Genomic DNA, 15,712 nt, shown 5'->3' with positions numbered 1-15,712 from the left:
ATCTGATCAAAAATCGTTTCTGATAATTGCACTTCAACTTCATCTTCACTCTTTGATTTCTCCTCTTGTCTTAACCTGTGACTTTGCGACCTTGTTACTACACAATCCGGAAAAATCTCAGGATGTTCGTCCTTCAACCCTTCAATTGTCTGATTTTCCACTGGCTTATCAACCACAGTAGGCATCACTCCCACCTGCGATCCAGCTATATCATTACCCAAGATAATTGTATTCCTGGACAAGATAGTTTCTCTATTACTCCTACTACCACTTCACCACTCTTCACTGGACTTTCCAACCTTACCTTATATAGTGGAACGCTACTCCTCTCACCCTGAATTCCACATATCACCACCTTTTCTGGCAACATTCTTCCCAAACTACATAATTCCTCATCTCTTACCATTAAAGATTGACTAGCCTCTGTATCTCTTAAAATTGTGACTTCTTTACCTACTCCTCCTGATACACATGAGTAAACTTTACCCACACAAGTAAATTCTTTAAAGACATCTGACACCTTCTGAACAATTACTTCTTGAACAGGCTGTACAATCGTTTGCACCTCCTTCGCTTCACTTGGGCTTTCCTTTACCACTCTAACAAACCCCACTGTCTTATCCTGTTTTACCACATCAGCCTTCCCAATGCTTTTCTTCAACCACCAACACTGTGACTTTACATGCACTAGTTTATTACAGTGAAAACATTTGAAACTTTTCATTTCTTTTTCACCCTCCTGGATTTCTTTTTTAATCTGAGGTACACTCTCTTTATTGTCTCCAATCAGGTCACCTTTACCTTGAACACTTGAGTATTTCTCATGTCCCCAGTTTCTATCCCTCACCGGCTGAAACTGATGTCGGAAACCAATCTTTGATGTATGAACTAATTCATAATCATCTGCCATTTCCGCTACTCATCTCGCAATTTTAACCCTCTATTCTGCCACATGAGTTCTCACTACATCAGGAATTGAATTTTTTAACTCCTCCAAAAGTATAATTTCTCTGAGAGCTTCATACGTTTGGTCTATTTTCAAAGCCCTTATCCACCTATCAAAATTACTCTGTTTGAGCCTTTCAAACTCCATGTATGTTTGACCAAATTCTTTCCTGAAATTTCTAAACCTTTGTCTGTAAGCTTCAGGCACTAGTTCATATGCACTTAAGATGGATTTCTTCACCTCCTCATACGTTCCAGATACCTCCTCCAGTAGTGATGCAAACACTTCACTGGCTCTACCTACCAGCTTTGTTTGAATCAGTAACACCCACATGTCCTGTGGCCATTTCATTTGTTTAGCTACCTTCTCAAATGAAATGAAAAAGGCTTCCACTTCCTTCTCGTCAAACCTTGGCAATGCTTGGACATATTTAAATAGATTTCCACCAAGCCTTCGACTATGACTCTTTCTAACTATCCTCAACACTATCATCCAACTGTACGTTTCCTTTTACATCTGCCAATTTTAACAGATTGTCATGTTTCATGGCCATTTTCTGAAGTTCAAACTCCCTCTTTTTATCTTTTTCCCTGATCTGTGTCTCCCTTTCTTTTTCTTTTTGTTCTGCTTGAGTTATTCTTTATTTTCTCTTTTCTTCTCTCTCCTTTTCTTTTTCCTCTCTCTCTCTTTCTCTTTCTTTTTCCTCTTTCTCGCTCTCGTATTCCAGCCACTTTAATTCATTCTCATGTTCCATTTGTTTAATTTGCAACTGAATTTTTGCCATTTCCAATGAGTCAAACTCTATCTCAGGCAACTTTAAATGCTTAACCACTGCCACAATTACCTCATCTTTTCGCATTTTGTGAGGTAATGCTAACTGCAATGTTCTTGCCAAATCTAACAGTCTGCTTTTTGTTTCTGTCCGTAAGGTACTACGTGTAACATTCTCCACCCCCAAAAACTTCTGAGCCTCTGAAAGAGCCATTGTTCACAACACTCTCCCCACTTAAACTAAAATACCACACCGGAAAATCAACAATCCTTATCAGTATCACAAGTAGGCTTACATTAATACTGCAATTAAGTTACTGTGAAAGTCCCCTAGTTGCCACATTCCAGCGCCTGTTTGGGTACACTGAGGGAGAATTCAGAATGTCCAATTCAACTAACAAGCACGTCTTTCGGGACTTGTGGAAGGAAACCGGAGCAAAGACAGTGACCCAAGCCGGGAATCGGACTCGAGACCTTGTGAAACAACAGTACTACCGTACTAACTTGCCGCCCATAATTTGCCTTGGAATTGGTTGCGCTGATTAACGATTACGGAACCAAGACGGGTAGATGGAGTTTAGATGTAGATCATACGAAAATGTAAACACAGAGCCATTATGACTGATCTCAAGGTACTTTTTTTTTCATTCGTTCATGGAACGTGGCGTCGTCGGTTGTACCAGCATGTATTGCCCAACCCTAATTGCCCTTGAGGGGCAGTTAAGAGTCAACCACGTTGCTGTAGGTCTGGAGTCACATAGAGGCCAGACCCTGTAAGATTGGCAGATTTCCTTCCCTAAAGGACATTAGTGAACCAGATTTTTTTTAACAACAATCAACAATGGTTTCATGGTGATCACTGGACTTTTAATACCAGATTTTTATTGAATTCAAACTTCATCATCTGCAGTGGCGAGATTTGAACCTGGGATCCCAGAGCAGTAATCTGGGTGTCTGGATTGCTAGTCCAATGACAATACCACTATGCTTCCACCTCCCCGGTGGAAAGTCTGCATCCTGCCCACCACCCCTCGATAACCAATCGCCTACGCCTGCTTCCCAAGATCCTTTCCACCTTGGCCTTAAAAATGTTCACAGACTATGGACAGAATTTTCCGTGCCACTCACCGTAGGTTCATGGCCAGTGGAGGCAGCCCACCATTGGACGGTGGTGGGAGCCACAATGAGGATTCCCATTCCATGTACGCCATCAACAGGACCAGATCATCCCGGCAAGAGCAGCCAGAAAATTTGGCCTCCGTTTCCACCACCTTTTCTTCACGACCCTCTGGGAGAAACTATTTCTCCTCATCTCCGTTTTGAATGGGCGACCACCTTGCCATTAAACAGTGACCCTCCCCCACCCCCAGTTCCAGATTCTCCCACAAGAGGAAACACCCTCTCCACATCGACACTGTCAATATCAGCAGGATTGAATTGACGGGTGGAGCACGGGGGAGGGGATGGAAAGAATCCGACTGTTGCTGTTTTCCTCTGTCCTGTGTGTCCTTTATCAGGAAAGGATTGGCCGGCTGGGTCTTTATTCTTGTGAAAAGAAAGCTGAGGGGAACGTGACCTATCAGAGGCCTTCAAAATTCTCAAAGGTTTTGATCGAGTGGACACAGAGAGAATGTTTCCTCTTGTGGGTGTTACGATCTCAGTTGGTGTTACTACTGAATAGGAAGATTCCAGAATGGAACCCCAGCTCAAAAGATTGTTGGCGGGATTCTCCGATGGCCATGCCGGAATCGGGAAACGCGACTGGCCAGAGTATCGGCTTTGACGGCAATATCAAGGCGGATGCCTAATTCATGCCAAATTGCAATTCTTGGTGCCTCGACAGCGGTGTCAATGTGTTCCCCTCCACATGTACGGTGATTACCATTTTCATATCAATTGCAGGCCTGATCCGGCATTCTCCGGGGCCTCCGCGATTCTCCTCCTCCACTTGGGAGAATTCCTGGTGGCAGGGTTCACTTCTGCTTTTAAAAATCAGGAAACAGGCGCTTTGGCTGATCACGGAGAGAGAGAGGAGCTCGGACACGGTGACGCATGACCGTGGGCTGCCAGCCCTGACGCTGGCCAGGGGGCCTGCCAGTGCCTCAGGGTGGGTGACAGCAGAATGGGCCATGGGGCTGGGTTGGCCCCCCATGGGATTGGAGTGTCCAGGCACGAACCGCCATAGCTTTGGTCTTCAAAGGCAGCCATCTTGCTGCAAACCCCTCTGACCACACACCTCAGCCCCTGGTTCTGCAGAATGTCACCAGCCATATAGAACATAGAACATAGAAAAATACAGCACAGAACAGGCCCTTCGGCCCACGATGTTGTGCCGAACCTTTGTCCTAGATTAATCATAGATTATCATAGAGTTTACAGTGCAGAAGGAGGCTATTCGGCCCATCGAGTCTGCACCGGCTCTTGGAAAGAGCACCCTACCCAAGGTCAACACCTCCACCCAATCCCCATAACCCAGTAACCCCACCAAACACTAAGGGCAATTTAGCATGGCCAATCCACCTAACCTGCACATCTTTGGACTGTGGGAGGAAATCGGAGCACCCGGAGGAAACCCACGCACACACGGGGAGGATGTGCAGACTCCGCACAGACAGTGACCCAAGCTGGATTCGAACCTGGGACCCTGCAGCTGTGAAGCAACTGTGCTATCCACAATGCTACTGTGCTGCCCTTAAGAACAAATTAATTTACACTATATCATTCTACCGTAATCCATGTACCTATCCAATAGCTGCTTGAAGGTCCCTAATGTTTCCTACTCAACTACTTCCACAGGCAGTGCATTCCATGCCCCCACTACTCTCTGGGTAAAGAACCTACCTCTGACATCCCCCCTATATCTTCCACCATTCACCTTAAATTTATGTCCCCTTGTAATGGTTTGTTCCACCCGGGGATAAAGTCTCTGACTGTCTACTCTATCTATTCCCCTGATCACCTTATAAACCTCGATCAAATCGCCCCTCATCCTTCTCCGTTCTAATGAGAAAAGGCCTAGCACCCTCAACCTTTCCTCGTAAGACCTACTCTCCATTCCAGGCAACATCCTGGTAAATCTCCTTTGCACCTTTTCCAAAGCTTCCACACCCTTCCTAAAATGAGGCGACCAGAACTGTACACAGTACTCCAAATGTGGCCTTACCAAGGTTTTGTACAGCTGTATCCTCATCACCTCACGGCTCTTAAATTCAATCCCTCTGTTAATGAACGCTAGCACACCATAGGCCTTCTTCACAGCTCTATCCACTTGAGTGGCAACTTTCAAAGATGTATGAACATAGACCCCAAGATCTCTCTGCTCCTCCACATTGCCAAGAACTCTACCGTTAACCCTGTATTCCGCATTCATATTTGTCCTTCCAAAATGGACAACCTCACACTTTTCAGGGTTAAACTCCATCTGCCACTTCTCAGCCCAGCTCTGCATTCTATCTATGTCTCTTTGCAGCCGACAACAGCCCTCCTCACTATCCACAACTCCACCAATCTTCGTATCATCTGCAAATTTACTGGCCCACCCTTCAACTCCCTCATCCAAGTCATTAATGAAAATCACAAACAGCAGAGGACCCAGAACTGATCCCTGCAGTACGCCACTGGTAACTAGGATCCAGACTGAATATTTGCCATCCACCACCACTCTCTGACTTCTATCGGTTAGCCAGTTCGTTATCCAACTGGCCAAATTTCCCACTATCCCATGCCTCCTTACTTTCTGCATAAGCCTGCCATGGGAAACCTGATCAAATGCCTTACTAAAATCCATGTACACTACATCCACTGCTTTACCTTCATCCACATGCTTGGTCACCTCCTCAAAAAATTCAATAAGACTTGTGAAGCAAGACCTACCCCTCACAAATCCATGCTGACTATCCCTAATCAAGCAGTGTCTTTCCAGATGCTCAGAAATCCTATCCCTCAGTACCCTTTCCATTACTTTGCCTACCACCAAAGTAAGACGAACTGACCTGTAATTCCCAGGGTTATCCATATTCCCTTTTTTGAACAGGGGCACGACATTCGCCACTCTCCAATCCCATGGTACCACCCCTGTTGACAGTGAGGACGAAAAGATCATTGCCAACGGCTCTGCAATTTCATCTCTTGCTTCCCATTCAATCCTTGGATATATCCCGTCAGGCCCGGGGGACTTGTCTATCCTCAAGTTTTTCAAAATGCCCAACACATCTTCCTTCCCAACAAGTATTTCCTTGAGCTTACCAATCTGTTTCACACTGTCCTCTCCAACAATATGGCCCCTCTCATTTGTAAATACAGAAGAAAAGTACTCGTTCAAGACCTCTCCTCTCTCTTCAGACTTAATACACAATATCCCGCTACTGTCCTTGATCGGACCTACCCTCGCTCTAGTCAAATGGGAGTTTCCAACCCACCACCCCTGCACCGCAGACCCCAGCCCCCACCCTCCATCCCACCCTCCACCATGCCAGCCCCCGACCGGTCGCCACCCGCCGCCAAGGCCAAAGGGCAACGCCCACATCAGCCCCTACAGGGGGTGCCGGACAGGGGCATTGAGCATACTGCTAGCATGGGGACCACTATCCAATGGTACCTCGGCAGTATGGACGGGCGCCATGGCCAGGGGCCCCAACGGTGCCGGGCACCGACAGGACGAGGAGTGCGGAGCAGGGTCCGCAGTGCCAACCGGGGCCACCGTGAGGCCTGGTGGACCTGGATGGGCATGGGAGTACGTACCATGCCAACGTGTCAGCCTTTCACCTCCTGCAGACAATGGCTATCCGAATAAAACCAGCAATGGTGGCCTTCCTACTAGTCATTGCAGCTCTGGGGGATTCACTGAGGCTGTACCAGCTGGAGCTGCTGGAGGAGGGGGAAGTTACAGCAGCGGAGCCTGTCCCAGTGGAACAAGAGACAACCACTGAGGATGGAGAACCAGCTGCCCAACGGGCCGAGGAGGAGGAGCTGCAAAGGAGGTGCTGCAGGAGGCCTCGCATCTACCGACAGCGCCTGTCATTCGAGGACCTGGCCGAGCAGGGAGACAGTGCGACATTTCTGCCGGATCATGGTGCACCTGGCACCGCGGGGGAATGGGGGAGGACACCCACTCCCGTTGGCCGTCGAGGTGACGGTCGGCCTGAACCTGTACCCCACGGTCTCCTTCCAGGCGCCGAGTGGGGACCTGTCCGAGTTCGGTGCACAGGTGCATCTGTGCCGTCATGGAGGCCCTATATGCCCAGTTGGCACAATACATGCATTTTTATGTGGACTGAGTCCACCAGGCTGCCCTGGCAACAGGATTCACTGCCATTGCCGAGTTGCTCTGAGTCCAGGGGGTGATCGACGGGATGCATGTTCCCCTACGAGCACCTGCAGATGGCAGCCCAGTCTTCACAAACCGAAAGGGGTTCCACTCGATGAACATGCAGCTGGTGTGTGACCATCAGATACTCATCATGGACGTCTGCGCCCGATACCCAGGCAGTGTGCACGGCACCTTCACCCTGACATACTCAACGGTTCCTGGCCTTTTCGTGGTACCCCACCCCCGAGCGACAGCGGTTAGCCACTGCGGTCGTGGCTGATGATGCGTATTTGGAGGCCACAGACCCATGCAGAGACCCGTCACAACGATGCAGTTACAGCAATCAGGGACATGATCGAGCGGTGCTTCAGCCTCCAGAAGTTGCAATTCGGGTGCCTGAATGGGCCTGGATGGGCCCTCCAGTATAGCGGTGGGCGTCTCCTGTGGTGAGCCAGGTATGGCTACGTAAGGCTGTAGTATATATATTCACTATTGTTCTACTGTTCTAGTACTATCATTATCTCCACTGTTGTATATACTTACTGTTATTGCTGTTCTGTTATTGGTTGTTGCTGTTGTACTGTTGGAATGTTGTTATTGGTGCTGCTGTTGGCTCCGCCTGTGGCTCCGCCTCTCTGAGGAGGTATAAAGCCCGTCGATCTGGGGCAGTCTTGCAGTGCGGGAGGAGCTACAGGTCGGCACACTTTTAGTCTATTAAAGCATCGGTTCACTGCTTCTCAGCGTCTCGACTGAATTGATGTCCATCATCTCCCTCATCGTGGTGACCTGCTGTGTCCTCCACAACATTGTGCAGCAGAGGGGCGACATGCTGGAGGATAAGGGTGAACGTCAGTCCTTGTCAGATGAGGAGGATGCAGGGGAAGGCGAGGATGGGCAGGACGTGGGCCCGGGCAGGCATGGAAGGCCGCACAATGTGAACATCAGGGCCAAGCTCACGGGATGCACTATTCGCCTTCAGGTTCATTGACTGGGGGAAGGGGGACTGGCCAGAGGCATGGATGCCACATCCCACCCACACAAACCCTCCCCCCCCGCATCCCCGGTCAGCCCTCCGCCTGCAACCCCCTTGTGATACATACCTGCTGCACAATAGGGTGTGGGCCCTGGGTTGGCAATAACAGCTGGTCTGGTCCATGATATGGAGGGTGATAAAGACCTGCTCTGCGATGAGCTCTGGTGCTCCGCTTCGTTTGGCAACGTCTGACTCCTGCCCACGGTAGCATTTTCCACCGTCCACCTGGGTGATCCCCGCATGCGAGCTGGCCATTCCATCACACGGTCCCATCGAATCCATGGGGTGGCTGAAGGTGGAGGTGGGGGTGGTGGCGGAGAGGTGGTGGCAAACCGGAGCAGTGAGCACTGGCTGAACCACAGTCCCTGGGCCAAGCCCACTGCCAGCATCAGCCCATCCACCCCCCTCTTCCCCAGCACCTCCATGCGGCCAGCCTACCCTTCACACCCTTCTGACAGAGCACCAGAGCAGGTAGTAGCGTTGTGCACAGGGGTTTAATGTGAAAATATATATACAGATTCATGCTCTAGCCCCTACTGCAAAACAGCACTCTGAACCTGTGCCAACTTAACTGGTGTCTAATTTTCTGGCCTTACGGGATGTAACGCTACACCGAGGAAAATCCCCAGATGGTTCAGCAGGAGTGGAGCCAACATGCTGTGATTCGCGTCCTGCGACCTGAATCCCCTCAGGTGGCTGTCTTCTGGGGGCGACCAGGCCTAGATTGGCCTGGCTTCTGCTCGGGTGTCCAAGGTGGCGTGGTGCCACCCTATTCTGCCCACTGCCCAAGTGATGTGCCAGGGATAAGAGGGCGGGGGGGGGTCAAAGGTGCTGCGGTGTTCTGACATCTCCCCTGCAAGAGTCATCTGCACGGGCCAGCGCACCTCCTCCTCTGCCATGTCCGATGGTGCCCGGGCTACTCCAAGGGACAGGGGTGTGAGCGGCGCTAACGCCTGAGGCTTCCCTGCCAACTGCCGCTGCCACTCCTGGAGGCCGGCTGTCGTCTCCACCAGGTTCTGCATGCTCGCGGTCATGGAGCACAGGGAGTGGACTACCTCTGTGTGGAACTGAGCGGTATAACGCTCTCTCTGTGCCACCACCTTCTGTATCTGTGCCACATCAGCCAGTGACTGCACCATCTCCCACTGGGAGTGGGCCACCTCCCGTGTCTGTGCCACGTAACCCAGCAATTGGGCAATGACGCCCACACTCTCAACCATGACACTGTGACTGGGCAATGCTCAGGAGTGCCGCTGTAATGTCCAGGTGGCCCTGGTACATGTCTGCCTGTGACAGGACAGCCCTGTCCTGGGTCTCGGCCACCGCCTGCACAGAGTGCACCAGGCTTTGGACATATTGATCCATGGCAAAAACCCTCTTCCCCAAGGCTCCCACCTGGATGCCAACCGTGGGGTGTTGGCCTGGGTGGCAAGCATGGCCGACACCACCTCCCTGCTCCTGCAGGTGGTTGGACTCTTCACTAACATGTGCTACCAAGGTGAGTGTCTTAGGAATGGTGAAGGGTGTTGGAGACAGCTGTGATGGGAAATGTGTTATCCCCAGACTCGAACTCTGGGATGTCCTGGGATTGGGGTCACTGGCTCCTCTCCGTGTCGGTGTCGTCCCTGTCTCTGGTCGGCACCTGAGGTCCTGGCTGTGGCCATGTTTGGGGTGGGGGCAGGGGGCACCAGAGGAGCACGTCCCATCACCAGCAGCTCCTGCAAGACTCAAGACAAGACGCACAATTGTATCATGGGCTGGGGCAGATTGCGGATGCTGGGGGGTGTTGGGAAGGAGGGACGGGGGGTTGTTTGGGAGGGGGCGTGTAAGGGGGGTGGTAGAGGAGGGGGCTGGTACACATGTCATGGGAACTGCAAATGAGTGGGGTCTCCTTTCCTCGACCAATGCCGACCTCCACCCGGGCGACTGCCCTTTCCTGCTTTGTAAATCAGGACAGAATATACTTCAATGGGCATGTCTTGCAGAAACCAGGCTTCACTAAACAGGATCCTGAGGATCGTGAGCCAATGTAGAATGAATTTGTCCACTCCTGTATCCAGAATTCTCCTAACTCCACAATCCATTGTGAAACCTTGGGGAGTTCTGTAGATTCCTCTTGTGATTCCTGTAGATGGTCCACACTGCAGCCACTGGGCACCAAGGACAGAGGGGGTGGATATCGAGTCTAGTGGATCTACAAACCATCCAGTGTTAAATCTTGATATTTCTCTCCCCAGTTGGACTGTCACAAGAGTGGAAAGGCCACACTCCACGAGAGGTGACAGCGCAGGATGGTTCGTGTGTGAAGATTCCATGTCATTACAGTTATCCATCATATTTGGCAAACCGACCCCGAGGTGCAGTCTGGTTTAATACTGAGAAAGTGATTCCCTGGGCTTCGGTAGCCTTTCACTCCAAGGATCACAATTACGAGTCACCAAGATTCCGCCATCGGACCCGGCTGTCTGGAGACCTGAAAGACGGAGACTGTTCCCTGATTATAAACGACATCAGACGGGAAGATGCGGGACCTTATTTTTTCAGGATAGAATTTGACCGTGGTCCCAGCCATAACTATTATCCTGCAACACGGCTTAATGTTTCTGGTAAGTGCTGTGTTATAATTACTCAACAATTCACAATGAATACTCATTGGGAAATAACACAAACTGGCGTTTACACATTAACACAAAACACAGCTTATTAGAACACAGTGTCTGGTTATCAAGAACCTGGTGATAGCTTCCAGTTCGGTCCTAAAGCAACCTCGAATACTCACTTTAATATCAATGATTAAATGTATTGATTGTGCCCACCACTGTTATCAGATTATCCACTCCCATCGGTCTCTCTAATCCTGTTTAAATGTCTTACACATCGACGAAATAATGACTCACGTTTCTATCACGCCTTTCACCCCCTCAGGACTTCCCAAATCAATTCACAGTGAAATTATTCTTGAAATGACGTCCCTGCTGTGATGTAGGAGACACAGCAGTCAATATGTGCACAGTATGATCCCAGAAACAGTCATGTGATCAATAATTTGCTCATCTGTTGTCGGTGATGGTTCAGATAGTTTCCATCTTGCTCTAGTCCAGATTTAATTTTAATTTGTCAGATTTCTGTAAAGTAACGAGCCAGTTCAGCCTAAACTGTGAGCGGCTCCTCTCCTCTCACGAAGGAATCTCAATTCAATGGTCTCAGAGTCAAAGGGCATGAACCTGAGGACAGACACTCCTCTATGATGGAAAATAGGAAATACTTTATTGATCATTGTAATCTTTCTGTTCTCGTACCATCTTTGGAAAGGGGCTTTCTCTTGTGGGACTGTGATTTCTATTTGAACTGATGCTTCACATTATATTTATCTAAAAAGATCCATTCTGTTTGTGTTAGATTTCACAGATAAACCCAGGATAACCCCTGCTGAAATTATTGAAGGAAAGCGTGTGGACATAAGCTGCACCTTCGACACAACGTGCAACGGAACAGCACCTGTCTTAATCTGGGACACTCCCACTGACGTACCTGGATCAGTCTCAAACACTGTAACTCAGCATGGCGTCACTCTGACCTATACTACTGTTCTGAGCCTGACCCTATCACCCAAACATCACAGACAAAATCTCACCTGTCGAGTGAGATATCCATCTGTTACATCGGAGCGGACCCTCGTGCTAACTGTGCAATGTAAGTAGGGACAAAATGAATTCTATATTTTCTGTAGTAATCTAGAGAGTGGAGAGCATGATCCCTCAAACAGCAATGTGCTGAAAACAAAAGTTGTCCTTCTCAGTGAGAAATAGTCCCAGTGTGAATCCTTCCTTGCATAGTGCCTTGGGAACATTTATCTCCTCTGTCAGGATGGAAGGGACCCAGGTGTAACATCCAATATGAAAGAGGATAAGGTAAAGAATGTACATATATCTATAGGTGTCAGAGAATTCCGGGGAAATGTAACATAAAGTGTGAAGTGTAAAGATATAAATAGATGGTATACATTATAAATTAATTAAGATCACGTGACAACAGAGAATGAAGATAGATAATTCTATGTAGAGCCTCTTACTGTATCATACTGGTTAATATAAGGTACAATAGTTAGTGGAGGACCATGTTCGAGATGTCCTGGCTAATACCGGGCCAGTAGACAGCCTTCCTGGCTCTGCGCCTGCACTTCTCGATGCCCAGGTGTCCCTCGTGGATTTGGCGGAGCACCAAGCTCTGGAGTCTGAGTGGAATGACAATCCGGTCCAGCTTGAGGAGGATACCATCAGTCACCGTCAGGTCATCCTTTACATTGTAAAATTGAGGGCACTGCCCTTTCTACCAGCCATTGGCGAGGTGGTGCATGACACGCTGCAAGAGGGGGTCTTTGGCTGTCTCCTCGCGGATACGAACCATCTTCTCATCAGACGCCGGGAGGGTGCTAGCACACAGCTGCACCTGTGATTCAATCTGCCGGATGATTTCCAGCGGTTCACTAGGCAATGTGATGGAGTGGGACAAGGCATCAGCGATGATGAGCTCCTTGCCAGGCGTGTACACTAAGTCAAAGTCGTACCTTCTGAGTTTGAGGAGGATACGCTGTAACCGAGGCGTCATGTCGGTCAGGTCCTTGTGGATAATGTGGACCAGAGGCCTATGATCCGCCTTGACAGTGAATGTCGGCAGGCCGTAGAAATAGTCGTGAAACTTGAGAAGACAGTGAGAAGACCCAGGCATTCCTTCTCGATTTGCGCATACCTTGTGATGCGACCATCAATTCACACGAGACGGAGAGTTGAAGTGAACAGTGGTTTTAATCAGCTCGAACTCTGCCTGCCTGCGACTGCTCTGCACTGAGAGCTGCCTGCATGGCAGCAGATCTATATACCTCCCCTGAGGGGGCGGAGCCAGGGGCGGCGCCCACAAGGGCACCAACATGATACAATGCGATGTAATGTGATACAATGGTCCATAGGTGGAGCCCACAAGGGCATCAACATAGTGCAATGCAATACAGTGCTGAATGGTTGCCGTAATGCATTCACCACATTCACCCCCTGTTAAGAAAATTGAAGTCCAGCGGAGGTGAAGTGGCTCACAGGTTGAGTCTGTCCGGCATCTTGATCATGCACCGCGACCGCCCGAGCTCTGGTTTCGCTACGGACACGGGTGTGGAACTCGTCACTGCGGGCATGGGTGTTGACTCCAGGAGCGTGTCTTCTGGACCTTCATCCCTGTCAGTCGGCGATGGGGGGAGGGGGTGTAGGACAGGGGGGGGGGGGGGGGGGCGCTGTTCGGCGTAGGTTATGGTCATAGGGGATCCTGCGGGTGCCAGGTCCCGGAGGGAGACTGTAACTTGTCGGCCGTCGTGGTGCGCCACGTATGCATACTGGGGGTTGGTGTGAAGGAGCTGGACCCTCTCGACCAGAGAGTCAGACTTATGGCTCCTCACGTGTTTCTGGAAGAGTACAGGCCCCGGTATAGTCAGCCAGGACAGAAGCGAGACCCCAGAGGTGGATTTCCGTGGGAAAACAAATAGGCGGTCATGAGGGGTCTCGTTCGTGGCTGTGCAAAGGAGTGACCTAATGGAGTGGAGCGCGTCGGGGAGCACCTCCTGCCAGCGGGAAACTGGGAGACTCCTAGACCGTAGGGCCAGGAGGACGGACTTCCATACTGTCGCGTTCTCCCTCTCCACCTGTCCTTTTCCCCGGGGGTTGTAACTGGTAGTCCTGCTTGAGGCGATGCCCTTACCGAGCAGGTACTGACGCAGATCATCGCTCATAAGCGAGGAGCCCCGGTCACTGTGGGCGTGAGTGGGGAAACCGAACAGGGGACCCACTGGGCATAATAGGAAAAGAACCAGTGTCATCTATTCAGGGCCTTGGGGCAGTGGGGGAGGAGGAGTTGCATAAGGGGGGGGGCATGCGGTCGGGGTCGGGCCCTAGGACTCCGTTTTCCACGACATAGCCGAGGATGGCCAGTCGGGTTGTGCGGAAAACGCATTTCTCCTTGTTATAAGTGAGGTTGAGGACTTGGGCGGTTTGGAGAAACTTCTGCAGGTTGGCATTGTGGTCCTGCTGATCATGGCAGCAGATGCTGACGTTGTCCAAGTACGGAAATGTGGCCGGCAGCCCGTACTGGTCCATCATTCTGTCCATCGTTTTTTGTAAGACCGAGACCCTACTGACTCTGTGACAATGCTGCACTCCCTCACTAATGACCCTCTGTCAGTGCTGTGCTCCCTCAGTACTGACCTCGAACAGTGCAGCACTCCTTCAGTACTGACCCTCTGACAGTGCAGCACTCCCTCAATACTGAACCTCTGACAGTGCAGCACTCCCTCAGTACTGACCTTTAACAGTGCAGCATTCCTTCAGTATGACCCTCTGGAAGTGCAACACTCCCGCAGCACTGGTCCTCTGACAGTGCAGCACTCCCTCAATACTTAACCTCTGACAATGCAGCACCACCTCAATACTGATCCTCTGGCAGTGTAGCACTCACCCAGCACTGATCCTCTGACAGTGTTGCACTGCCTCAGTACTGAACCTCCGACAATGTAGAACTCCCTCAGTACTTACCATTTCACAGTACAACAGTTCCTCATCACTGACCCTCAGCCAGTGCAGCACTCCCTCAGTATTGACCCTCTGACAGTGCAGTATTCCCTGAGTACCGATTCTCCAACAGAGCTGTGCTCCCTCAAAACTGAGCCTCTTACAGTGCAGCACTATCTCATTGCTCACTCTCTGACAGTGCAGCACTGTGCCAGGACTGACCCTCTGACTGTGCAGTATTGCCTCAGTACTGAATCTCGAAAGTGCTTCAGTCCCTCAGTAGTTAACATCAGACACTGCAGCACTTCCTCAGTAATAACCTTATGGCAGTACCAAGCTTCTCAGTATTGACCATTCGGCATTGCAGCAGCCCCTCAGCACTGACCCTATGACAGTGCAGCACTCCCTTAGTACTGACTCTCCGACAGTAGAGCACTCCCTCAGTACTAACCCTCCAACAGAGCAGCACTTCCTCACTACTTTCCCTCTGACAGTGCTGCACTCCCTCAGTACTGATCCTCTGATCGTGCAGTGCTCCCTCAGTATTGACCCTCTGTCAGTGCAGCACTCCCTCAGTACTGACCCTCTGATAATGCAGCACTCCCTTAGTAATGACCCCCCCGACAGTGCAGCGCTCTCTCAGTCCTGACCCTCTGACAATGCAGCACTCCCTCAAGACTGGCCGTCTGATAGTGAAGCGCTCCCTCAGTACTGACCCTCTGACAGCGCAGCACTTCCACAAAACTGACCCTCTAACAGTGCAGCTCTCCCTCAGTACTGACCCTCTCTCTGACAGTGCAGCTCTCCCTCAGTACTGACTCTCTGACAGTGCAGCTCTCCCTCAGTACTGACCCTCTGACAGTGCAGCTCTCCCTCAGTACTGACCCTCTGACAGTGCAGCTCTCCCTCAGTACTGACTCTCTGACAGTGCAGCTCTCCCTCAGTACTAACCCTCTGATCGTGCAGCACTTCCTCAGTACTGGCCCTCTGACAGTGCAGCACTCCCTCAGCATTGACCCTCTGATTGTGCAGCACTTCCTCAGAACTGAACTGAAGTTTATGTTTGGATTACGTACTTTACACTATCAGGTTTCTTCCAATTCAAT

General features: G+C 50.3%; 1 protein-coding gene across 3 annotated transcripts in view; it reads left to right on the top strand.

Annotated features, from left to right (window-relative positions):
- Positions 1-15,712, top strand: part of LOC140386510 (sialic acid-binding Ig-like lectin 14) — a 62,821-nt gene that overhangs the window by 26,523 nt on the left and 20,586 nt on the right. For all 3 annotated transcript variants that reach the window (XM_072468907.1, XM_072468906.1, XM_072468908.1), the window contains exons 3-4: positions 10,296-10,664; positions 11,458-11,751. In XM_072468907.1, coding sequence (XP_072325008.1) covers positions 10,296-10,664; positions 11,458-11,751 — 663 coding nt within the window. The remainder of the gene's footprint in view (positions 1-10,295; positions 10,665-11,457; positions 11,752-15,712) is intronic.

This window comes from Scyliorhinus torazame, chromosome 12 (assembly GCF_047496885.1).
Source record: "Scyliorhinus torazame isolate Kashiwa2021f chromosome 12, sScyTor2.1, whole genome shotgun sequence".
In the NCBI taxonomy this organism is placed as follows: Eukaryota; Metazoa; Chordata; class Chondrichthyes; order Carcharhiniformes; family Scyliorhinidae; genus Scyliorhinus; species Scyliorhinus torazame.
Note: the sequence above shows the minus strand (reverse complement) of the source record. Positions and strands in the feature narration are given on the sequence as shown.